This window comes from Leucopleurus acutus, assembly GCF_964270905.1.
Source record: "Leucopleurus acutus genome assembly, chromosome: 5".
NCBI lineage: Eukaryota > Metazoa > Chordata > Mammalia > Artiodactyla > Delphinidae > Leucopleurus > Leucopleurus acutus.
This window is the reverse complement of record NC_139147.1, coordinates 107,449,199-107,474,735: the sequence shown is the minus strand read 5'-3', so window position 1 is coordinate 107,474,735 and position 25,537 is coordinate 107,449,199. Positions and strand designations below refer to the sequence as shown.

The 25,537-nt window shown below is 40.6% G+C and overlaps 1 protein-coding gene across 3 annotated transcripts in view; it reads right to left on the bottom strand.

Annotated features, from left to right (window-relative positions):
• Positions 1-25,537, bottom strand: part of VEPH1 (ventricular zone expressed PH domain containing 1) — a 215,110-nt gene that overhangs the window by 89,090 nt on the left and 100,483 nt on the right. For 2 of the 3 annotated variants that reach the window (XM_082839608.1, XM_082839610.1), the window contains exons 7-9: positions 22,834-23,054; positions 7,098-7,307; positions 6,129-6,526 (exon numbers count right to left, since the gene is read on the bottom strand). In XM_082839608.1, coding sequence (XP_082695734.1) covers positions 6,129-6,526; positions 7,098-7,307; positions 22,834-23,054 — 829 coding nt within the window. The remainder of the gene's footprint in view (positions 1-6,128; positions 6,527-7,097; positions 7,308-22,833; positions 23,055-25,537) is intronic. The other variant, XM_082839609.1, reaches the window with a different exon arrangement.

Genomic DNA, 25,537 nt, shown 5'->3' with positions numbered 1-25,537 from the left:
TGGCTTATTTTAATGATGGCATAATTGATAATTGATGTGAATATTTCATCTAAAAATGAGTATTTTCCATAAACTATTTTTAAAAGTCCACTGAATCATTTATTATGAAAAGAAAAAATTGCCTTTCATAATTTCTCACTGGTCTCTAATGTGGACAGGTCAAAAATGTTGACAGAGGAAACCTAGGGACTTGGTGTGCTTTAATTAGCTCTTTTTCACTGACCCCAAGTGGGTCTGCCAATATGTGACATGAGGCTCTGTCTGCTTTAGACAGACTCATCTGCTCTTTGTAAATATGCACCTCTATGGCAATGGACTGTAACACAAATAAATGCCACCAAATTATCAAACACCTGAATTCCTGATTGCCAACTGTGTGATTGCCTACGTTTTTGGAAAAACATTTAAAAATCCTCCATCATCTAAAGTTTGATGGTTAATGTGGAGCAAATAAGAGGAAACCATCTTTTTTCCACCCACCCATTTCCTCTGTCATATCAAAACCCTTTACCCAGCCATATAGTCTCTTTCCAGTTTCCTGGCTACCAGCTCTTCAACAACAGAGCTCAGAAATATAGATTTGCTCAGTTTTTAAATGAGATTTGATGATATCTAGAGTCCATTTTGTTTCCCTACAGGGCACATACTGCCAGTTTCATAATGAAAGTAAATAAAAAAAAATAACATTCACTTTCCTGAAATTCGGTTTGTGGCAAATTGGATTGGAATGTACCCTTCTGCTGGGGACCATCAGTGGCTCAGGACCATTTTGTCCACCACTGTATGCTTTGGAGTAAAGACAGTCCCCAAACAACAATAACAGAAGACTGGTAATAATCTCTGAGTATGAGCTTCCCTAAAAAAAAGATAAAAATACTCACTACAGACATAAAAGTATAATGCCGTATAGCCTTCTATTTTACAAATAATACATTTAGAAGAATATATTTAAGAATATGAAATATGTCACAGAGGACTACTTCTGCTCCTAGCTATCTCCTCCTTTTCTTCCTCCTCTTTCTTCTTCTTTTAATGTGGCTACTTTTAGGGCGAGATATACTGCAAGGCATTCCTATGCATTTTTTGCTCAGTTTATGTACTTACTTTTGCTTCTGTTTATTTATTAGCACAGTCCCTTTAAATCCATTAGACACCTACCCAAGGTGGACACTATATTAGAGGAACTAACCATTTCAAGAGTTTAGTTGACTCATTTCATTTACTGACAGATAATTTCTCCCAATTTCCATACAAAACGTGCTTATCAATCTCACTTTGCACTGTTTCCTAGCTGGATGAATAAACATCTCATCCATAGATAATATCAGGTAAACCAAATGCAAGTATGCAAATAAGCAGCACACTTCTTTGTCCAATAGCACAGTTAGGGCATTTTTCTTTAGTCATTTATTTGAATGTGCAAAGGAAATCAAACTTTTTATTTTTTAATAAGAGCTTGTGAAAATATAACTAATGAGAAATAAAGTTATCTGATGCCCTCTAGTAGAACAAGTTAGGTTGTGGATATAAGTGCATAACATCCTTACCAGTGACATGGTATCTGTCTAGGCCTTACAGCTACTCTTGGCTGGGGATGAACAAGGGCAGTGACTTGATGTTCACTTGATAGAGGAGTTCAGAAGGGGTCTTTTCATATTATTTGGGTGTTTCTCATGGGCCAAGGTAGATTACAGAAAGCAGGATGTGTGTGGCAGGAGGAAGTGAAGGGGAGAACCCTGCCACCATCCTACCTGTCTTCTTTTGATTCAAATCCACTCTGGAGAAATGGGAACTGGTGAGTAGGTCACCCAAGATAAATTCCAAAGCACCAAGAAAAATTCTCTAGAAAATTTTTTCCCTAACAAGTGTTCTCCAAACGAGTTCAGTGGACCACATCGGTGAAATGAGGTTCCAGAGAATTTGTGACATCTTCCTATTTTGTTGTTTTCCCTCTCAAATTGTGTGGAAAAACTTTAGGATTTTTCTCTACCTGCATATCTTACAACTCTTCCCATGGGTAAATGATTCTAATCCTAGGATTAAACCAATCTATTCTAAACAAGAAAGAAAGAAACCTCCCCCAGAACCATTAAGTGGATCAGTGTTACCATTATCCTCCAGATTGGACCAACTGAGGAGAAAGAGGTAAAAGACTGGTGTGGGCTTTGTCTCCTCGGTCATCCCAATATGAGGCTGGACTTGACTACATGCAAAATTTCAATAAGGAAGCTTTATTTATAATTAATTATGAAAACAGCACCTGCTTCTTGATATTTACAATGAGCTGTATTTTATTTTTGTAATTCTCATATCTGTTCGAGTCAAGAAAAATCAACTCATGTGGGTCTATTAGAGAAAGGACCACATTACCAGCTTTAAAATTAGCTTTCTGCAAGTCAGCTTTGCTGATGTGCTCTACAGATGGGATGTATTTTCACCCAATCAGGAAATACTTGAAAGCAAACCAAGGCAGCATTGATGGGTTCTTGTAAGATTTTATATCTTCCTTTATAGAACTCCAGTGATGGGCCAGATTTTCAAGGATTTATTTCAATATCATGTGCTTTGTTTTTAACCTCTAAATCATTTTTGTTCACATAAATGAATACCAGTGATTCAGATTTTTAAAATACCCCTTGGCAGATGAACAAAATTCTTCTGGTCTTTTATGTAAACATAATCAGGCAGGTATTAGACTATCACTCTGCACATGAATACATTAACTTTCAGTGGCTGGCAAACCTGCTCCTATGCCAGAGGTCAATGGAGCCCAGGAGAGAATAACTGACTAGGGAATAACAGGCTTTCATACCCAAAATGAACTGCTGACCCAGCTTCAGTAAGACCTGGGGAATTTTTCCAAATATGATGATAGATTTGTGCTGATCTATTGGCCATTGCCTGTTCCCACTGTGATCAATATCATGCAGTAATAAGATGGCTGACTGAGGACAAGAATGCTATTTGTGACTTGATTCACCACATACTGAATTCTGCTGTACAGTGACTATGAGGCTCCTGTTCTTTCAACATATTTTATTACTGAAGTATTATGTTGAACCATATGAAAGTGATGTTTTTGTCAGTCAAAATAAGGAAGTTGAACATCAGTTTTTTTCATATGATTCAAACCAATACAAAAAGAACTTCTTTAAAGGATTGTTTTGTCATGTCCTTTTAGCACAGTCTAAAATTATTCTTAATTCTTTGTTGTTGTTCTTATTTCCTGCTGGCTTATTTGTCTTTTTAATAGTGTGGAAGTGGTTTTTATGGTTCTCTTCTATGTTTCTTGATTACTTTGCATAATTTAGCAAGAAAGACTAAATATCCCTCTTTTATACCAACAATATATTAAACAGAACACAAATCCTAAGCCTAAATCTTTCTTCATTAAATTTTTAAGGAAAGAAACACAATATTGTTGAGCTGAGTGATCTCATGACAATAAGCAAAACTGTGTCAGCCAGATGACTGCTGGAGTTTTGCTGAGTGGTTTACACAATCTGAAATAATAACAATGTGTCCCCTGCAGTCAGTACCAGTCCCTTCTCCGTGGATGTATTTACAGTGAGTCATATAAATCTTCAATCCCTCACTCATATCTCAGTGCAAGGCATTTCCCAGGAACTTCCAGGAAATTACAAAAGCATGAATGAATCCAAAATGTCAACTTAAAAAAATACATTCTCAGTTCTAGGCCATGCTTGGTAGAAAACATGAAAAGAAAAAACTTTTTTTTTTTTTTTTAAGTAAAGATGATGGATTCATTCAATATTTTGTGAAAAAAACCCAAGTCCCCTAGTTAACTCTCAAACTCCCAAAAGAATTCAAGGCCATAAGAAATATCATTTTGACAACTAGATGCTTGAAGTAACTCTGCCAGACTTCTTTCACATTTTCACAAGATTAAACCTCACTGTATAGTACATCTTTAATGATTTAAGCTAAACTTAAAAAAAAAATAAAAAAACTATTCCAGTAGATGAAAACGTATCTGACTTTATATTTGCTACAGACGTCCTCTATCAAACTGGGAAATTCACTTAACCTTTCTTATATTAAATTCTCCAACATGTGTGTTAAATACATAGATAATTAGTGAAGCATGCAATTGTTAAGAGTGTGTTAATTCAGTCTTATTGATTTTAGCCATTCTCAAGTCCTGGTGTACTTAATTATCCAAAACTTATATTGAATATGAGCAATATCACTTTTATTGTTACCATTTCAAAAAAGAGTTTTAAGAAGGCTAATCAATAAATTAATGTAAACACTTTTGAAAATGTCAGATTCCCTAGAGATCACCACACTAAGTGAAGTAAGCCAGACAGAGAAAGACAAATATCATATGGTATCGCTTATATGTGGAATCTAAAAAAAATGATACAAAATGAACTTATATACAAAACAGAAATAGACCCACAGACATAGAAAACAAACTTATGGTTACCAAAGGGGAAAGGGGGAAGGAGGGATAAATTAGGAGTTTGGGATTAACATATACACACTAATACATATATATAAAATGGATAAACCAACAAGGACCTACTGTATAGTACAGGGAGCTATACCCAATATTTTGTAATAACCTATAAGGGAAAAGACTCTGAAAAAGAATATATGTATATACACACACACACACATATATACGTATAACTGAATCACTTTGCTGTATACCTGAAACTAACGCAACATTGTAAATCTACTATACTTCAGTTTTTTTAAAAGAGAAAATGTCAGATTCTATACAAACATGCTAAACAGTAATATTTGTCATTACAAAATGCTTGAACTGCCCTTTTCCTTTGGTAGCATGAGAATCCACCTTTCTCTGATATGGAGTGGGAGAAGGGAATAGAAAGTAGAGTATGAAAAAACCCTCCTAGTACCTAAACATGAAAGGGGATGATGGTCAGTGGGTGGGTAAATATAAATTGGATTCCCCATCCTTCAGCTGTGTTTCTTTCTAGAAGAGAGGCTGCCTGGCTTTTTCTATGAGAGCTGAAACCTGTGAAAAGATGTTATGTCCTAGGAGTGGGCAAGGACCTTAATCTAAATCTCAAGGGAAGAACATGGCTGCTGCTTAAGAGTGATGGTAGGAAAGGAAAGACTTAATTAGCCCGAGAGTGCCTGCAGCCATCCACACCTGCTCAACCCACTACCAGAAGGGTAAGCCTGCCCTGGACACTCTGCCAGTTTAGTACCTGTGTCTCCAACCCATCATCTTTCCCGGGGCCAGGACTAGGGCACAGAATTTAAAGGAGCACCAGAAAATTTAGTAGTCAAGATAAATAATATTTTTAAAAATCAAAATTAATACAAAAAGTCCATGATAAACAAAATATCAAAACTGTAAATAAAGACATGCTCAATATTACTACTTACCTCCTTTTGCCTCAGCTCATTCTGGCTTGGCAAGATGTTGTTACCAATTCTGACTTTACTTAAAATTTTACTGAGCTTTTTTGGCATCTCCTTAAATGGGGCACCTCAGGGAAGTTCCGGCCCTGACATTCTTTTCTTACTTTGTCCGTTGTTTTCTGACTAGCTCACACTCTCACTGGCTCCTGACCTTACATCACCTCCTGACTATGGCTTCGATCTTTTCTTTCGATAGTCTAACCTCCAAGAGATCAGGGAGTGCGTCTGTTTGGTTCATAACTGAACCTTTGGCACAGTGCCTGGCATACGGTAGCTGCTTCATAAGTGCTTGCTGAATGAATAGAAGGAAAATCTCTTGGAGCTCGACGCTGCCCATAGCTTTCTTGCATGATTATGTGGATTGAAAATGCCTCTGGTTGGACACCTACCCCAGAGTCTATTTTGGGGGCCACATATCCCTTTCCAGAATTTTCCTGAACACTATGGATGGGAAACCAGAAACAATATATTTTGAGGTTTGAAAAAATCAGAGTTGGTAGATTTAGGTAGATTCAAATGGAATCAAAAAGATGATTAAACTTACTGGGGAAAAAAAGCAATTAAAATAATATAAGGGTATTTTCAAATTATCTATTTTGCAAAAGATCCAGAAGGGTATGGCGATTTACATTACTGGAGTTTTATTTTTTTTGTTTTTTCTAGCGACACCTGAAATTTCTTAAGTTTGGTGAGTTCAGGTCACTTACCTTCAATGGTACACTGGTCAGGGACTGGAATCTTCTTTCCCATTTCCACAGCATATGCTTTCACTTTACTGAGGTTTTCCTTTAAGTGCAAGTAGAGCTTATCATGGTATTCTACAGGCCTTGAGGTTGTATCTGGAGTTTCTTCCTGATAGTTTTCTTTAACTGTTTCTGGCAAATTCTCAGATTCTATATGTATAATACTTGGGTGTGAAACTGAAGAATTTACCAGTTGTGATCCATCAGTGTCTCCCTTAAAGGGCGACCTGTCATGTCCTTGGCCAAGTGGGTCTATTTCTGAAAGAGAGATGCTGGCTGGCGTATCTCCACTCTCTACAACTTCCCCATCCTCTGAACTCAAGTCATTCGTTAGCGCGGTGTGCAAAGCCAAACTCTTTGACCTACAATACAAACAAAGGGAAGGCTGAGGCAGGTAAAGAAGCTGGGCTACCGTTTACTGACAAGGAAAAGAAAGAATAATAACACTGGGGCAAAAGTTACTTCCTCTAGAGTGTGAAACTGAAAATTGGTGCTATTAACAGAATTTGATAAAACATACACATTATGTAATAAGCTAAACCTCTGTAGATCTAGGCTACCTCCCAAAACAAAGATTTAAAAATCAGTTTCATGGCAAAACTGGCTGGGAAATGGTGAACTTACATATTTATATTCTTTTTTCTACTTTTGCTTCTGCTTTTTCATCAGAAATCAAGAAAAGCTTTTGACAGTCATTCTCAATATCAGCATATTTATATTTAAGAAGTGTTTTTAAAAAATAAACCATAGGTTTGTGACTTTTATTTGAATTCTCCTTTTAATATAGCGAGCTTCTTTGGATAACGAAAGCACTGTGGATGAATTTTGCCATAGGTAAAAGATATTTAAAAACCACTTAATAAAAGTGTGATAACAAAACTAATAGCAAACATGAAGCACATATTCTAAAAACCAGCCAAACAAAATTTATACCTATTAAATCTAATGTCTTTTCTTTCCTCCTTAGAAATTTGGTCCAAACTATATCTTCTGATTGAGCCAGGGGTGTTGCCCTCAGCATTTATTTTCTCTTCAAAAGCCTGTATTTTAACCTGGAGCTTTTCATGATCTTCATTTTCATCAACAGTGAGGCTGGCTTCTTCCAGCTTCTCAAGAAATTCGATTTCAGTGCTGGGTTTTCTCCTAAAAGAATGAAAATCATTGCATTCGATGCTCATCACATATACCCTTCAGAACAATGTTAACTGCTTCTTATTCAAAACTGAAAACTGTACATGCTCAATTTTTTAATTTGTCATTTGACAAATATTTATTGAGTAACTACTATGGACACAGGTCTTTGAAATTGCTTCTACAGTGTATTCTGCCAGAAGTTTAGAAACGTTGGTGTTTATGGCAACTTTGTATTAGAAATCCTTTTGAAGGACTCAGAGGATGAAAAGCAGTTTTTATGGTCATCTACCATATTCTTATCTAGCTTTCCAAAGCATGCTTTCATATGAAATTCATGCCAGGAATTTTCTAGAAAACTTATATATGCTGATCTGTTTGTACTGAAATTATTAGAATAAGAACATTTCAAATGGACTGTGTAAACTCATGGTTTTGTTATTTTAAGGAAATCAGTGGGACTCTTCCATTTTATGAAGCAAGAAAAATCTTTCTGAATTTTATTATGTTGGAGGAAAGAGGTTTTCCATGAATGACATTAATAGTTCCAAATATCTTGTATAGTAGAATTTATAAAACACTCTGTGGGTCATTAAAATTACCTCCTTTAAGGCAGGGGCTATTTGTGAAATAACTTTGTTACCTCTCTAAGGGCTAACAGTGGCTTAGACAGAGTAAGACCCCACAGACAAGCTGCAGAAATAGCTCACTGATGCTCACTGAGGTGTTGAATGATTAGAGAAAAGTAGTATGCATTTATATTTCCTTACCTGCCTTCTAATATCGAGCCAGACTAGAGCTACTTTAATTTCAATTTAATAATCACTATCATATAATTTGGGGTTAGGATTAATTCTTTCCTTATAAACACAAGGGTTAATAATCTCTAGGAATCCATTCACCAAGATGGCTTAATAATTCTGATGGTTGTCTGTGTGTATTTACTTGGTTTTCGTATTTTTCCTAGAGGTTGAGGGAAGGCGCCTCAAATTCACAGAAAAATCCTGGTTTTTTCAAACATATGGCTATTTTTCCATAAAGGCCAAAGTAAACCTGTCATATTTCTTAAGTTAGGGTGAGAAAATAAAATTTCGGTTTTCTTAGCGGCACTGCTTTTCTAGGGAAAACCAACATAGAGGGGCTGTTGATGATTTTTTTTCAGTTACTTTCCACCTATTCTGGGGCCATGTCTGTGGTGGGCATTGTTGAAGGGTTGGATCCTGCAGCTTTTCTGACTGGCCCAGAGAGGGGTCCTGGCCTTGAGGGGGGGTTCCTAGTTTTGGGTCCTCAGGGGTTGGAGTCCTCCTGTTAGTCCAGCCCAGGGAGAGATGCTGAAGGTGAAAACTGGGAAGGAGAGTAGATCATACATTAAGTAATAGGACACTGTTTATTGTGTAATAAGCTATTTCTGAGAAAATTTAAATGCATTTTTAATATAACTTTTATAGGCTTCCTATGGTTTTGCATAGATAATGAAAAACTTATTTTCCATCCCATGATTGAGTGAAATATACATGAGTAGATTTCAAGAACCAGCGCATGGGAATAAATGCTCATCTTGAACACGTTTCCCTTTCTGACACACATAAGATACTGGCTGCCCACAAACACATGGGAGGTGTTTACATCTTCCAGCCAGAAGATTCTAAAAGCTGGATTTTTACTCCTATTCCAAATAAAATCAAGATAGTGCTGTCATTGGACGGTATTTTAAAAACCACCATGATTACAAAGGTTAATTTTAAAAGATCCTTCTCAAGATGAGAAATTTGGGGGCAGTATTTATCTTCTATCTGTGTTAGTCCACGTATAGTCGCCAAACTGAAGTATTCCTCTGGTTCCTTGGAACCTAATCACATTTCAAAAACGAAAGATACCTTTATTTTTGAACTTTATTTTAGAAATTTCTATAGCTGGGATTATTAAAACTTAAAAATTTGTGAAGCACAAAGTATACCCCAATATGTATATATCAGATGTTGAGCATTAAACAAATTTTTAAATCTCAAAACATACAAGTTGTTAGAGGTATAGTTTCTTATGCATTTACTAGTTTTTTCTTTCTACATAAAGCTCTGGGTTATAACAACAGTTTAAATAATAGCATTTTCTTCCAAAAGACTTCAAATTTCACATGATTATAGTAAATCTCCCTCAATAATTTTATTGGATCAGTTTCTGATTTTTTTAAATAAAATTTTCTTACTTATGGAGATCTTTTATTTCATGTCCTCTTCATACCAATTTCCCCATCTACAAAATGGAGATAATAACTATACTTAACTCATAGGGTTGTTGGGAAGTTGAAATGACAGAATCGGTGTGAAGCACTGTTCCTAGCACAAAACGGGAAGTCAGGAGATGTTAAATTTTATTATTATTATTAATTATTATTATTATTATTACTCCTCTGGAAGCTTTATCTGTCCTTGTCTAGGCATTGTGTTAATGTAAAAAGAAAACACCAATGGCCTAGACACAGGCAGATCAATATTCCATATCCTGGAAGGTACTGATGTCCCCTGGAGAATGCTACGGCATCAGACTTTAGGAGAGGACAGTCACTCAGCCCCCTTTCCCTGCCCCTGTCTCCAGTCACCAAGCGTGGGCTGTTAAGCACCATGGACTGTGTGAGTCAGAGCTCTCATACCTGGGAGTATGCCTTCCTTCACCTTCAGATTGCCTTACAGCATCCCTGAGGGGACTCTGGGCATGAAAGAAGTTATGGGTTAACCCTAGACATCCGCTGACCCAAGAGGGTTAGGTCAGGTGCCTCTGGGGCAGGTTGCCAGGTATCTAGCCAAATGTGAATTTCGGATAAACAACAAATATTTTTTTTAGTATAGGTATGTCTCTAATGGGACATAGTAAAAAATATATTGTACTATACTAAAATGATTATACTTATACTAAAAAATTATTTGTTCTTTACCTGAAATTTAACTGGCTGTCTTGTATTTCTATTAGTTTCATCTGGCCACCCTATTCCTGGGTAAATCCCTGCTGCTCAGTGGGCAGGGAACTATAATGCTCATCCTTGTTCCCCTGTGCCTGGTACAGTGCTTGACACTCACAGGTACCTGAAGTGATTGCAGAATAAATGAACTGAGACCACCTACATCTCTGAAGCCAGCCTGCTCCCTGCACCCACAAAAAACCCTCTGGAGGTCTACCAGATGTCTATGAAGCACTGGCTGCTTCTCCTGGTCCATGGGGAGTAGGGGATGGGGCAGTGTCATTTGGTAAATATCAACTGTGGAGAGAAGCAAGGAGCAAGAGTAGCAGTGAAAAGAGGGATTTGCAAAGGGCTAAATAAGTAAAGAAGCAACAATAAAATGTCTGGGCCAGAAAAGTAATCTCTAGATATGAGGCTGATGAGTGTTACTGATGAGTAGGTTTCTCACCACAAAGAATTTCTCTCTTATACACGATCTTCCTTGTTTTTATGATTTGGAGATTTTATAACACAGGAGTCAGGGGTCAGGGGTGGTAATGAAGGGTCTCCAAGGTAGCCAAAGCCACAAGATGGACCAGAGAGAATTTTCTGTTACTGACCATCAATCCACCTGGATTTGTCACAGAGTTTTGCTGGCAGAGAATTAGGATAAGTTTTTGTTCCAATAGGTTGAAAGGTCAGAAAATGGTAGGCAGAAGTTTGAATTTATAAAAAACACACACTGCTCTTTGACTTCTCCTCTTGGTTTTTAAATTTAGTATAAATAGATAGGAGAGAATTGTTCAAAAACAGAAATCTTTTAGAGAGAGGAACTCTGCATTCCTTTTAGAGCAAAGAAATGCATCACAAATGTGAAAGTATGGGTGGAGAGTGGAGGTCCCGGTCCTGTTTACATTTATTTGTGGGGGCCAGGGAGTTGGGCTCATGCAAGGGGGTTGTTATTTTTTTTTTCCATTTGTTGCTTTTAACTCCAGAGGTAATTTTACAGAAATCTTTGTCAGAGTTCTATAATCCCCTAAATATTAACTTGGCTTTAACTCAACATGCCACATTACAAGAGGCTCAGATGATTTCCAGTCTGAACAGTTTTTGGTGTCTATTGCCAAGGTAAAGTTTGTAAAAGCATCTCTAGGGATACCCAGGAGGGGCAGGGGAAGGCCTAATTATCTCCCTCTTGTGTGAGCGGGACTCCCCCTTAGAAACGAATTGGTCCTTGGGCATTTCACTGCTCTCACTAAGCTGGGAGATGAGACTATAAAGCTGGCAGAGGTGGAGAGATTGGCAGCCTCTCCTCCTGGCTCCTTAAATCAAAGAAAAATCATATTAGTTAACTTTTGATGAGCTTGGCTTATGATCCCATGCCCAGGATATGCATCCTGCAGAGTTGAGCTTGTTAGAGGAGAAGTAGGAGAATATGATGGACCAAATCCACAGTCCTAAATTCTTAGGATGTTATGTTCCCTACTCTTCAGCAGTTTCTTGGGTCATCAATCATCATAAGAATGACAGAGATGATCCCCCAGCTCCACGGCACTGTCATCTGTTTTGGAACTGAAATGAGTAATGCCTCTGGAAAAGCTAAAATTGAATACTAAGGTAAAGGACAATGTTGAATCCAAATTCTTGGTACTCTCTTCTGCCCCTGACTGCCTCAGTGCACAAGAGCAGAGACCAGCAGGTGCTCAGTTATATGGGCACCAGAACATAGAACTCGCTGAAATGAAATGACTCCATGGTTTATTTCATCCACAACAAGATTCTTTTTAGGGGCTTCGAAAGGAGAGCGTGGCTGGGAAATAGACTGAATATGGCCTTCCAGGGAAAAGATCTAGGTTTATGACTCCAATCTCCTGTTAGTGACAGGCAAATCTCTTTATGACTTTTCTGTTATCTAAAAATGGGATCAATGATACTGTATCACCAGATTGCTGAAAACATTATAGAAGATAATGGATTTGATAGTGTAGCCCAATACAGAATGGGCATGAAAATGTCAAATGGTAAAACTCTAGGTGGCTACTGCCCAATGTGGACATTTGATACCGAAAGAAGGCAGCTTGTACAGGTGATACCAAACCTGGAAGATAAGCTTCTTCTTTTTCTAAGCCAGGAAGGACCATACAGTCCCTCTTACCTCTGCAGCATCCTAAAGACTGTGGACTATAGGAGAGAGACCCTCCCTACTGTGTGAGCATACAAGGACTGGGATATAGAAAAGGTCGATTTTTTAAAAAATCTCTGTACTTCAAGGATGAATTCTGAGCAATTGCAGGCATGGAGAGAGAACGTTCTGCTAATAGAACAAAAGTTTAAAAGTCCTGATACGAGGAAGTGATCACTCTAATACAGATGCTCAGTCATTTGTTTTCTTTTCATTTAACCAACACGAAAAGGAATGGGACACAGAAAAAGATCACCAAAAAGTGCAAAGCCCCTGCCCTTGCTGCTTAAAGTGAGGTTTCTGGACCAGCAGAATCAGCATCACCTTAGAGGCTGTTGGAGATGCAGAGTCTCGGGCTCCATCCCAGACCTGCCGAATCAGAGTGTGCACTTTAACCCAATCCCCAGGTGTTCCAGTGCATATTCAAGTTTGAGAAGCACTGGCCCAGGCGCTGAAAGAACAGAATCTTAAGCAGACCAGGGCAGAGGCACTTTCCCTTAATCAAGCAAAGCTGCCAGGGGTTTCACTAATTCTGTAGTGAGGTGAGACTTAATAAACTGTGTGTGGGACTTCTCTGGTGGCAGAGAGGATAAGAATCCGCCTGCCAATGCAGGGGACATGGGTTCGACCCCTGGTCCGGGAAGATCCCACATGCCACGGAGCAACTAAGCCTGCGCTCTAGAGCCCGTGCTCCGCAACAAGAAAAACCACCACAATGAGAAGTCCGCACGCTGCAAAGAAGAGTGGCCCCCGCTCGCCACAACCAGAGAAAGCCCGCGCGCAGCAAAGAAGACCCAACGCAGCTAAGTAAATAAGTAAGTAAATAAATAACTGTGTGTTATTTGGAGTGTGGTAAACTGTATGCAGTTCCCTCACATTCCATAGCTTTATCCTTCTCAAGCCTTCCAGGGTCTTTATCAGTTCTGAGGTAAAGGTACCTTTTCACTTTTTGCCCCTGACAGATACTGGTTCAGATGGACCCGGAATTGTTAGTCAAGGTTCCCGAGCCTAGAATGGGCAGACCTGGTGAGCGGCAGCCTTACCAGGCTGACAGATCCTAATAAATTGTCATCTGGATGTGGCACAAGTTACAAAAGCACTTTGAAAATTATAAAAGAGTACAAAAATGTAACATAGTAATGTCATCAGAACACTCTGAATCAGGGGTAAGAATTGTAGAGACAACACGCTCCTCCTTTTCTAGGCTAACTTTTTTTCTGGGAACGTGAGCAGGTAATGGGGGCTGGCCATGAGGATTAAGGGGAGGGTATCTGCCATGAAATGCAACCACTGGGCCCGAAGAGGGAAAAAGGTAAGACGTTGTCACTCACCATCGTTTAATACTGGAAGAACAGGGCAATGGTTAAGTTATCCTTTTTGATACATCCCCTCATCCGGTCTGCCCATTCTACTAGTGAAGCAGGCCCTTTGCTATCTCCATTTCACAGATGGAGTAGCTGAGACACAGAGACGTCGACTAATTTACTGAAGATCAACTAGTAAACCCAGCATTAAACTCAAGTATCCACCTCCAGGGCTCACCTGCTTCATACCCTCTTCCCCCTGCCTCTCAGTAGGTGTTTCCTTCAGTTTGCCTTTGACTCTACCACAGGAAGAAGCAATACATATTTTGGGACTGGTGATAGCACAGTAACCAACAAGAATTATTATATGCTAATGCCGCCGAGTAACATCCTGTGGGAACACACCAGAACAGAGTTGACATATAATCGCTGAGCAACCCTTCACAGAGGTCTGAAAAATAAATTCTGGTGTCCCCTTTAACAAAAACTGAAAGGTGTTCAAAACTCAGGAAACAGCATGCAAGTAGCAACTTCAGAGTTCAATTATGATGGATACCAAAAAGGAACAGGGAGCTTTTGGGGAATGAAAATAGCAAACAGCTGGGTCATCAGGGTCAAGTAGAACTGTTTTTCCTTTTGTTTGTTTGTTTTTTTTTGCGGTACGCGGGCCTCTCACTGTCGTGGCCTCTCCCGTTGCGGAGCACAGGCTCCAGACGCACAGGCTCAGTGGCCATGGCTCATGGGCCCAGCGGCTCCACGGCATGTGGGATCTTCCCGGACCAGGGCGCAAACCCGTGTCCCCTGCATCGGCAGGCGGACTCTCAACCACTGCACCGCCAGGGAAGCCCAAGTAGAACTGTTTTATCCTCAGCGGTCACCCTTCCCACAAGGGGCCGTCTAGGGTCAAGTCCCTCTCACCTCTCCTCCCACAGCACAGGTTTTCCTTTCCTCCAGACTAAAGCTCTGCTGTTCCCTGTCTTGTTTGAAAGGGAAAGCCAAACCACAGAAGCCTGATGAAAAGCTATTTTCTCTTGTGTGTCCTGTGTTTTGAACACAGCTGTGTTACAGGAAAGGGGCCTGGTCTCCCCGGCAAAGGTGTGACTGTGCCGCTCACACTCCGGGCAGGGCTGTCCACACCGGCAGAGCCAGCCCCTCTGCGACCTTGTGCTCCCTGGGGCTGCTTCATGGGCTCCAAAGCTGGTAATGCTGTCTCCCATCTACCTCTCTTGCTGATAAATGAATTCCTGAAATACCTTTCCAGACCTTTGCATCACCATAAATGCCGCTTTAAGGAAGGACAAATGGTGGAAGTAAATGAACAGCAGATGGAACGTAAATGGTACCACATGACAGACTTAACTTCTTCAAGTAAGAAGAGGGGCAAAAAACCGAAGCCCTTCCTTCCCTACACATGGAGGAGTAACAAGAACCACAGCTACTGCCACAAATGGTTGTTCCGATTTTCTTTTTATACAAGTGACCACCCTAGACCTCCCTAGATTGAAAACATATACATGTTTTTTATGAAAACTCTGGTTACCTTGGTGGGGTGAAATTGCATTCAGCTTTTCCTAAGCAGGGGGCAACACTGACCAGAACATCACATGTTTTTAATTATGGTCCTGAACCTCCTTATGTACATTTTTCGAGCCAACAGTTGCTCTCAAAGAATCAATTTCTCTTTGTATAAACATGTCTTGCCTAAAAAAGTGGGAGCTCTTGTAAGCACTTTTAAGACTCTATTTTCCTTCCACAGTGCATAGGCTCTGAATATTAGCTCTGTCAAGTCTGGGGGAGACTGGAGGGTAAACAGAAAGATGCCTAGCACTTCAGTGCAGGACTTCAGGTGTGGAGGAGTGGAGAGGCAATGTGAGCTGTAGCAGGGCAAAAGAGAGAAGGTCACCATGGGCATGGGTGGGTGGGGAAGACCTCCTGGGGAAGGGATACCAAACTGGAGTCCTGGATAAGAGCAGCCTTCAGTGGGAAGAGAGGCACAAACAAGGCATTCTATTGATAGGAGGTAATAATAAAGGTTAGTGTGGCATCACTTTGGGGAGGAACAGGCAAGTCACCCCTGACATTCCTTTAAAATTCCTTTATTAATGAAGTACTGTGGACACTGTAAATCTTGTACACACTACAATTTGAGATACACTGGACTACACTAAAGGAAGAAATGAAAGAAAACTCTATGAGCTGATGTCTGGGCATTTACACTATTGCCCCTCGAAGAACTACCATGAACCTAGAGGTGAGTAGGGGCTGGGTAAAGAATTTTACTTTGGGGACTTCCCTGGTGGCATAGTGGTTAAGAATCCACCTGCCAATGCAGGGGACACGGGTTCGATCGAACCCTGGTCCGGGAAGATCCCACGTGTCGTGGGGCAACTAAGCCCGTGCTCCACAACTACTGAGCCTGTGCTCTAGAGCCCGCAAGCCACAACTACTGAGCCCATGCGCCTAGAGCCCGTGGTCTGCAACAAGAGAAGCCACTGCAATGAGAAGCCGGAGCACCACAACGAAGAGCAGCCCCCGCTCGCCGCAACTAGAGAAAGCCTGCGCACAGCAAGGAAGACTCAACGCAACCAAAAAAAAAAAAGAATTTTACTTTGTTCTTGCCCATCCACAAAGTTTTCTCCACTATGCTTTAGTATGAAGCCTCTGTAATCCTAATATATATTAAAAGATGTTGTTGTTTTGACGATGTAACAATATAACATAGTAAAAGCTCCCAGAGCTGAACCCATCACATGGTAGGAGCTGGTTAAAAGCTTGATCAGACTCAGAAACATGGCCTTCTCTGAAAAGCTGGAGAGAAGAACCTGGCTCCCTGCTCTCTGCAGTTTGGCTGTGGACTCGGTAAAGAGCCATCACTCCTAAACTCTCGGGCTGTGCCTTCAGAGACTGTGTATCACACCAGGGTTGGGTTCTGATGTGATTCCCAGATGTCAAGATGGGAACTCTGGAATGACAGGTTGCAAAGGGTCTCACAGTTGGAAAAGGGTCTCTGCAGTCCATGTTGCTTTGCTATACATTCCAGACACACATTGACTCAAATCCCCTGTTCCACCCTGTCATCCACTTCTTTGATGTTCAATGCATGAAATTTAGAATAAAACAAAACTCTGGGGTGACTCCAAGGAGGGGAGATGTCCTGGAGTCCTTTCCTTGTGAACATAATCTCCTTATTCTATCTTCCCTTCATTCTCTCCCATATACTGTTGTTTCATTTCCTTCCCTCCACTGTGTCACTGCTTTCCATTTACAGGTTTCCCCCGCTATCTGAGCATTCCTATGAAACCTTTCCTAAGCTGAAATGGGTATAAGGCGAAGAAGCAATTACCTTTTTTTTTGTAAAAGTGAAAATCCTCTTTGGATTTCTTTCTGTTAGCAAAAACAGATACAACTGGCCCTCCATATCCCCCCTTCCGCATCCTCAGATTCAACCAACCACAGAATGAATTCTGAATTTTGATCTGCAATTGGTTGAAACTGAGGATGTGGAACTAGCCTATACTGGGGCCAACTGCACTACGCCATTTTATAAAAGGGACTCGAGGATCGATGGATTGATGGCTTTTGGTATCCGAGGGGTCCTGGAATCAAGACCACTGTACTAATGTAGGTCTTCCCTCAAAGCAAAGGAGCGTAAAGTGAACTTTTGAAAAGTGAGGGATACCTGTATCCCGAAATCAGATTTAAACCTACCGAATAGGTTTTGACTATATTTTACCTTCCATTGCCTACCCCTCACCTCCCATCTGATTCTTAAAAACAAAGAATAAACACAGTCTCATCACTACTATCACCATCACCACCGAAACAACCAAAGAACATACACCCATTTAATCAAGCCAGAGGTTAATGCTTTGTGTTAAAACTTTTCTTAAAGGTAACTTTCTCCCCCATGACTTTGATGGCTTTGGCTAGGGTGTGAAAGCTGGATCTGAGGGAACTGTGACCCCCCCCCAGGCCTGGGACTTAGGGCTGTGTCAGGTGCCCTTTCTCCCTTCCCTCTGCTTTCCCCTTGTGCCTTCTTCCTGGCCCCTCTTTCTCCCTACCTTTTCTCATTTCTCCTATTTACCCCCCCACTCCTGCTTTCTTTTCACAATTTCCATCCCTCAAACCTTCCATCCCTAGTTGGGGCCAAGCCTAACCTCCTACTAAGACCACCAGTGACAAACTGTCCCCAATTCTGTGGTCCCTGGCACCACAAGCATTGGCAAAGGTGTCTTCTAGTCCAAGGATCACTGACTGCTCAGCCAGCACACAGCTGCCAGGAGCCACCCTCTCTTTCCCCAGCTTCCCATGGGTCCCAGCAAGCAAATGGTTCAATGGTTAGTGGCCACCCAGCAGGCTACTTAGGGCTCATACAGTTGTGAAAGGTATAGAGCTTTTCTCTTATCTTGACACCCTCTCTTTTTTATTTTTAAAAATGTTTGAATTAATTTTTATTGGAGTACAGTTGATTTACAATGTTGTGTTAGTTTCTGCTGTACAGCAAAGTGAATCAGCTATACACATACATATATCCACTCTTTTTTAGATTCTTTTCCCATATAGGTCATTACAGAGTATTGACTAGAGTTCCCTGTGCTATACAGCAGGTTCTTATCAGCTATCTATTTTACATATAGTAGTGTGTATATGTCAATCCCAATCTCCCAGTTTTTCCCTCCCACCCCTTCCCCCTTGGTAACCATAAGAAAAATAGGGAACGCTTCACGAATTTGCATGTCATCCTTGAGTAGGGACCATACTAACCTTCTCTGTATCGTTCCAATTTTAGCATATGTGCTGCCAAAGCAAGCACCACCCTCTCTTTTTTAATCCACAATTGCTGTTATCTTTCTTTTGCTTCTCCAGAATTAATTTCAAAATCTAAATGCTTTGCATGGCTGTCCTGTTAGTCAGCCTCCGGTGGTTTATTATTTAGACAAAAACATTCATCCTGAAATACAGGTACAAGAAAAGTGCAAGTGTGCTTACCTGGTGCATCAAATAAAAAATCACCCGATTAATTCAGTCATTTGGGGCAAAGGAGGCTCCCGTCTCCTCCATTTTTCATTCTCTCTAGGATGCTAATTGTTTTCCTTTTGATAGTCTTGTAATTTGGGCCTGAAGTCTAAAATCTGGCCTGCTGGGCTATGTGTCAGATTTGTAAATTAGATGACATCTGTTTTGAATTTAATCCATCTTTAATTTTCTTTTGAGCTCTCTTCCCTTATTCATTTCCCCTTCAATTGTAAGGATCAGACTTTGCTGGATGCTTTAGACAAAAGGGTGGACCTTTCTGCTTTGTGGGGCACAGATTAAAATTACTGAAGCTAAATGGTCACAATGAAGGCTATTCAGAGAAAAGATGTGGGGAGAGAAGCCTAGCAACCATCCTAGAGAGGATGAGCAGCTAATACAAAAGCCTGGCTGTCCACACCAGCCTTTTTGAGATTCCCACCGAATACTTACAATCGATTAGAAGGAGACTGACAGAGAGGGTTGAAACGGGTGAAGTATTTTGAATTGAGAGAGGCTGAGGTGGTGGCAATGGTGGTGGTGGTGGTGTATGTGAAGGGAGTGGTGACCTTTCATCTCTTCACATTTAATTTTTTCTTTTTTTTTTCCCCTCAGAAAAATAATAAACAGAGGAGAAATGCATTTTCCTAATGCAGACTCATATTTTGACAGTGAGACCTCATTTTTTTCTCCTGTCTATAAATCTCCTAAATTCTTCTTTTCATGTGGAAGTTGTTTATTGCTAATTGGATTGGGCCTGCTTATTAAGAATCATTTTTCCTGTCAGAATGCCTAATGTGACACCCTTGTATAACATGTTTCTCCTTTATACAAACCCCTTTTCACACATATTATCTCATGGAGAGTCAACTGGCCTCTTAAAACTTTGCCTGTGTAGAGGCAAGAAAGAATGGATAGACTGCTGGCCAGAATACGTGCCCGAGCTTTCACATCTGACGCACACACCGGTCACCACTGGAAGAAGAAATGAGCAGGCTAGCTGAGCACAGAATGTAAGGTGGCTCCCCCGAACACCAGCTGTAGAAGCTCTAAACTGAAGTTCCCCACATCATGAAAATTGGCCAACAGTGACTTTGTGCTTGCACATAGATGACAAATCATCCCTTCATGATGCTGGCTTTGGATTTTTTGGATGCTGCCATGTGTAGGCTGCTGCTAGGCAGGTCACGGGGTCTGTGTAAATGCTGTTTTTAAATGGAATATGTAAATAGCAGTGGTTCTCAACTGGGGGTGATTTTTGTCTCTAAGGGGACACTTAGCAGCATCTGGAGACATTTTTGGTTGTCACAGCTGAGGGGGAGGGTTGCTACTAGCATCTGGTGGGCAGAGGCTGGGGAAGCTTGTAAGTACTGTAGAATGCACAGAACAGCTCCACAACCAGGAATTATCTAGCCCAAATGTCGAGAGCACCAAAATTAGAAACCCTGGTATTATAGGCATCTATACTAGACATTGAACCAGGCAGCAACAGATTTTTATATGCTCAATCAAAACTATGGTGTTGAGAGAAAAGGGCACTTCCTATCTGGCTTCCTCAGATGAATAGCTATTGTTGACTTTGATGACCATCTTGGGCATAAAATATTCTCTGTGTGGAGTGGGCCAAGAGGTCCTCCAGATGGGCTCCCCTCCTGCTACGTCTTTTCTCGGTTTTCAGCATCCTCTTCCAGATGTATGTGGTCACTCAAGCTAGATATCTTTGGGTTTTCATTCACTCTCCTCCCCTTCTCCTCACCCCACCTCTCACCAATAATCGATTCTTCCTAATTCCAAGCTCTCTCCCTATAAAGATCTGTCCTGACTTCTTAGGTTCCCCACCTCTGATTTAGCCCAGGCCTCGCACACCATGGAGGGAGCCTACTGCTAAGCCCCCAGTAACAGCATCCTGGCCACTCTCTCTCTTGCCAGCCTGCAGCTCCAGCCAAATCCATTCAGGGCTCCAGCGCGTCAGCCACTTCCTCATCCACCTAGTCCTTTAGTGAAGAAATATTTATCGAGTGCCCACTATCTGCTAATTACTGTGCTAGGAGCAGCGTTCATTCCCTGGATTAAAATCTTTCCAAGCCGCCATGTTGCTTACAGGACAAACTCCTTGCTTCTCTGAGAATCTGCCTTTGACCTAACTTTTCAGTTTACTCTCCCACCCTCCACTGATGTATTCACTCCAGCCACGATGAACGAATTGCCTTTCATTAGTCTGGGTCACACACTCTTAAGCTCTTTTATCTTTGCATGTGAGGAGTGTCCTTTCTATTTGGAGTATCCTTTCAATGCTTATCTGGGGAACTTTCATTCATCCTGTGCAACTTAATCTGGTACCTACGCAGATGCCTGGCACATGGAAGCTACTCAATAAACATGGAATGAACTTAAATTTCACCTTCTTTGTGAAACATTCTTCGTTTCCCTGGCTGTATGTCTCTCATGCCTGCTATACGCACTTCCATTAACCCCATCACATGCACTGACTGTGAAACCTTTGAGGAACGGTGTTTTATGTCTTATGTTTTGTTTTATATCTCTTGGGACCTCCAGGCTCTGTGCCATGCTAGACAGAAAGTGGACCCTTGTGACTAAATGTTCACTATTTTGTAAGGATGGCTTCTCGTGTTTTTGGAATGCTGTTTCAGACTGAAAATGATATGCATCATTTGTTAGCCCCAGAACTCACAAAATCTGATGCTAGTCTCAAATGTGCCCTGCCCCTTCTCCATAAATGAATACCTTCCAGTGCATAGGATCTGAAATTTGAGTCCATCTTTTATCACTTAGTTACTGTGTAACCTTGGGAAGAGATTTAACCAGTCTCTGAGCCTTTGTTTCTTCTTCTATAAAATAGGAATGATGATAATTGCCCTTCTTACCCCTTAGGATGATCATGAGAATCAGATGATGAATTTGAAAGTACTTTGTAACTTCTAAGGTCATAAAACTTTCCAAGTGCCTCCTTATTCAAAATGTAGCAAAACATAATAAAACCCCTCCCTCAATCTTGCATGGTCTTTATTTTTTTCCACAAACTTCTTGAAAGGACCAGATTTGTTTATTGTAGCTATCCTCTCCCTTCAACCCCAGGCATCCTGTTTTATGTCCAGCCATACCACTGGCAGCTCACTCACTACAATCATCAATAATTTTCTAATTGCTAATATCTGTGGACACTTTTCTGTCCTTCCTTCATTTGACCTGACTCCAGTCTGCCTCTGCCTGAGATGTTCTCTGCACTGGGGCCAGAGTGAGCTTCCTGAAACATGGATTCTGATCATCTCCTAACACGTAAAAACCCACCATGATTCCTCACAGCCTCCAGGATAAAATTCAAACTCCTTAAGAAGGTCTGTCATGTCCTGCATCATCTGGTCCCTGCCTACCACTTCATCAGTGTTACCTAATGTCGCTCTCCTTATTACACACACCCTAGCCAGACAAAATGACTTCTGTTTTCCAGAAAGTGCTGTGCTCTTTCACATGCTGCCCTAAAGCCAGCCTGGTACAATCTGGTCATCTTTCAAGACTTGGTTCAAAATATCACCTCTTTTGGGAAGCATTCCCTGATCTTAGCTTCCCATTCCTCTCCATTCCATGAATAAGTAGGTACCCCCATCTCTGTGTTCCCCAAACTCCTTGACAGCATCATAATCAGCATAATCTTCCCACTATTCTCTAATTACCCACTCAATATTTACCTCCTCGCTAGACAATGAGCTCTTTGGGTAAAGGAACATGTTTTATCTCTCAATATGTCTAGCTTTTGGCAGGGTTCCTGGTATAGAGTAAGCAACTGTTAAATGCTTGTTAAATAAATAAACGAGTTCTACAAACATTATTATTTGCACTATATTCTTATTCCCTTACTGTATTTTTTACACTTTTTTCAGGATTGTTTTGGTTACATTCTGGTTTTCACAGATTTAGAAAAAATTCTGGCAAATGTCATAATTTATTCAGAAGTTACTCTATGTTGAGATAGTGAGTTTGGCTTTCTTTGGGAACTTTTATGCTTACAAAAGAAAACATAGCCTTTTGTGCTATGTCTCAGTGGGTTCACAACAGATCCTGAGGTACCCAGGGATCCCTGCTCACCTGTCACTTCTGGCCTTGGTGGTTTCCAGTTGTCGCGTAAGGAGCTTGGCAATGGCAGTGAAGCTGTTGCTCATGCGGAAGATGTCTCTGCTCTGAGGGCCCAGGATGGAGGAGAAGGTGTCCGTGATGCTCTTAATCTCCAAGAGGAGAATATGGTGAAACGAGTGCTCCATGCTGGCCAGCTGACTCACCAGGAACGGCAAGCAGCTCCTGGCTCTCTCCTGCCAAGAACAATGGAGAACGTGTACAACTGTTGGCGGGGATGGAAACTGCTGCAGCCACTATGGAAAATAGTACGGCAGTTCCTCTGAAAATAGAACTACCCTATGATCCAGTAATCCTACTTCTGGGAATCTATCCAAAGGAAACGAAGTCATCATCTCAAAGAGATATCTGCACTGCCATGTTCATAGAAGCATTATGTACAACAGCCAAGACATGGAAGCAACCTAAGTGTTCATTGACAGACGAATGGATAAAGACAATGTGGCATATATATATAGAATGAAAAGTTATTCAGCCACAAAAAAGAAGGAAATCCTGCCATTTGTGATTACATGGATGAATCTGGAGGGCATTATGCTAAATGAAACAAGCCAGACAGAGAAAGACAAATACTTTATGGTATCTCTTATGTGTAGAATCTAAAAAAAAAGTCAAACCCAAGAAACAGAGGCTAGAAAAGTGGTTGCCAAGGACTAGTGGGGGGGGGGAATAGGGAAAAGTTGGTAAAGTGTATAAACATTCAGTTATAAGATGAATAGGGTCTGAGGATCTAATGTATAACATAGTGACCATAGTTGATAACACTGTATCATGTAATTGAAATTTGCTAAAACATATGGGATAATGGATGGGTTAATTAACTTGATAGGGGGAATCCTTTCACAATGTATATGTATATCAAATCATTTGTTGTACACTTTAAATATCTTATAATTTTACTTGTCAATTATACCTTAACAAAGCTGGGGTGGTGGTGGTGGGGAAGAACGATGAAGAATTAAGGTCTATATTTAAAAAAAAAAGTCAGAGTCCCATGACCTGCAGATGACAATTCTATGGGGAGTTTACTTAGAGAGCTAGCTGAAGCTAACAATGTTTCATTCATAATGCCTCTTAATTGGCTTCTTTGAGGTTTTGATTTTTTTCCTGATTTCCAAGACAATTTTAAAAAAATAAATAAAACCTTTTTCCTGTTACTCCTTTCTTAAAAATATGTAGTCTCATGAGCCTATCTTGCCAGGTCCAAATCTCTCAACTGTCGTTAATGATCTGACCCCCACATTCACCCTTCCCAACTCTGGTTCCTCCTTGGGCCAAGCCTCTATGCCTATGACTCACTAACTCCATGTGGACAGGGGAGGCCTGGTCAACGGCACCCCCCATCCATCTGCCTGTCAGATGATGCCATGTACCATAATGGTATACCTCCCCTCCACAGGACATCCTCTCTCATTTGTTCACTTTAAGCATTTGTCAGCATGTTACAGATTTTATGTGCCTGGTCGAATGAGTAGATTCTATCACTCAGCTTTAATCAAGTGAACTCTCACAGTTGACTTAAATACGTTCCTTCAAAAAACTGAAGATGAAGAACAGCATGAATAACTCAGGCGTGAGTGAATAACAAGAAAATGGCTTAGCTGACTTGTCTCTTATACCTATGATAAATCCTCTCATCAGTCATATTATGAGGTGACACGATTTAATCCAACATGATTGGAAGTTAGCTAAAAAATTCAAAATTATCAAGAACGTTATTTGAAATGTAGATTTATGCCCAATATAATGATATACCATTAATAAATAAAAATAATTAAAAATATGCTTATTTTATCTTTAACTGCTCTTTTAAAATCTTATTTTTTAATGTATTTAAAAACTTTCATAATGGTAGTATAATAGACCATATGGGGGCTTCCCTGGTGGTGCAGTGGTTGAGAGTCCGCCTGCCGATGCAGGGGACACGGGTTCGTGCCCCGGTCCGGGAAGATCCCACATGCCGCGGAGCAGCTGGGCCCGTGAGCCATGGCTGCTGAGCCTGCATGTCGGGAGCCTGTGCTCCACAACGGGAGAGGCCACAACAGTGAGAGGCCCACGTACTGCAAAAAAAAAAAAAAAAAAAAAAAAAAAAAAATAGACCATATGTATAATTATAAATAAATATATATTGGAGGCTGATGCTCAAAATCCTTTTAAGTGATAGGTGTGCAGGTGTAAATTACTCTTCTAGCTAGGAATTCCCCTGTCCCCTTTGTTCTAGCATTTGGGGCCTTGATTTCTTTCAAGATGTAACTTCTTTTTCCTCCATGAAGCCATTCCCAATGACCTCTTCTGTCTGAATTTTCACTGTATTATCAACTCTTTTAAAAAATCTTTTTAGTACTTGATTGCATTTGATCATTTGTTTACTCGTGCTTTTACTGCATGCCTGTAATATGTCTGTGCTAGACACTAGATGACAAAGGTGAATGAGAAGTGGTCTCTGCCTTTAAGGGACCCACAATCCCCCCTTCCACATATAATTCCCTAACGGTTACATGTACCACTCAAGTCTCCTAAAGGGGCCACTTCTCATACATCAATCATCAGCCAGGCACAGAACTGAGCCTGTAGTGTCTACACTCGGTGTGTATGTCTTGATTCACTGATTTAAGCAAACCTTATATGCCAAGTCATGACTTTACAAATAAAGGTATGT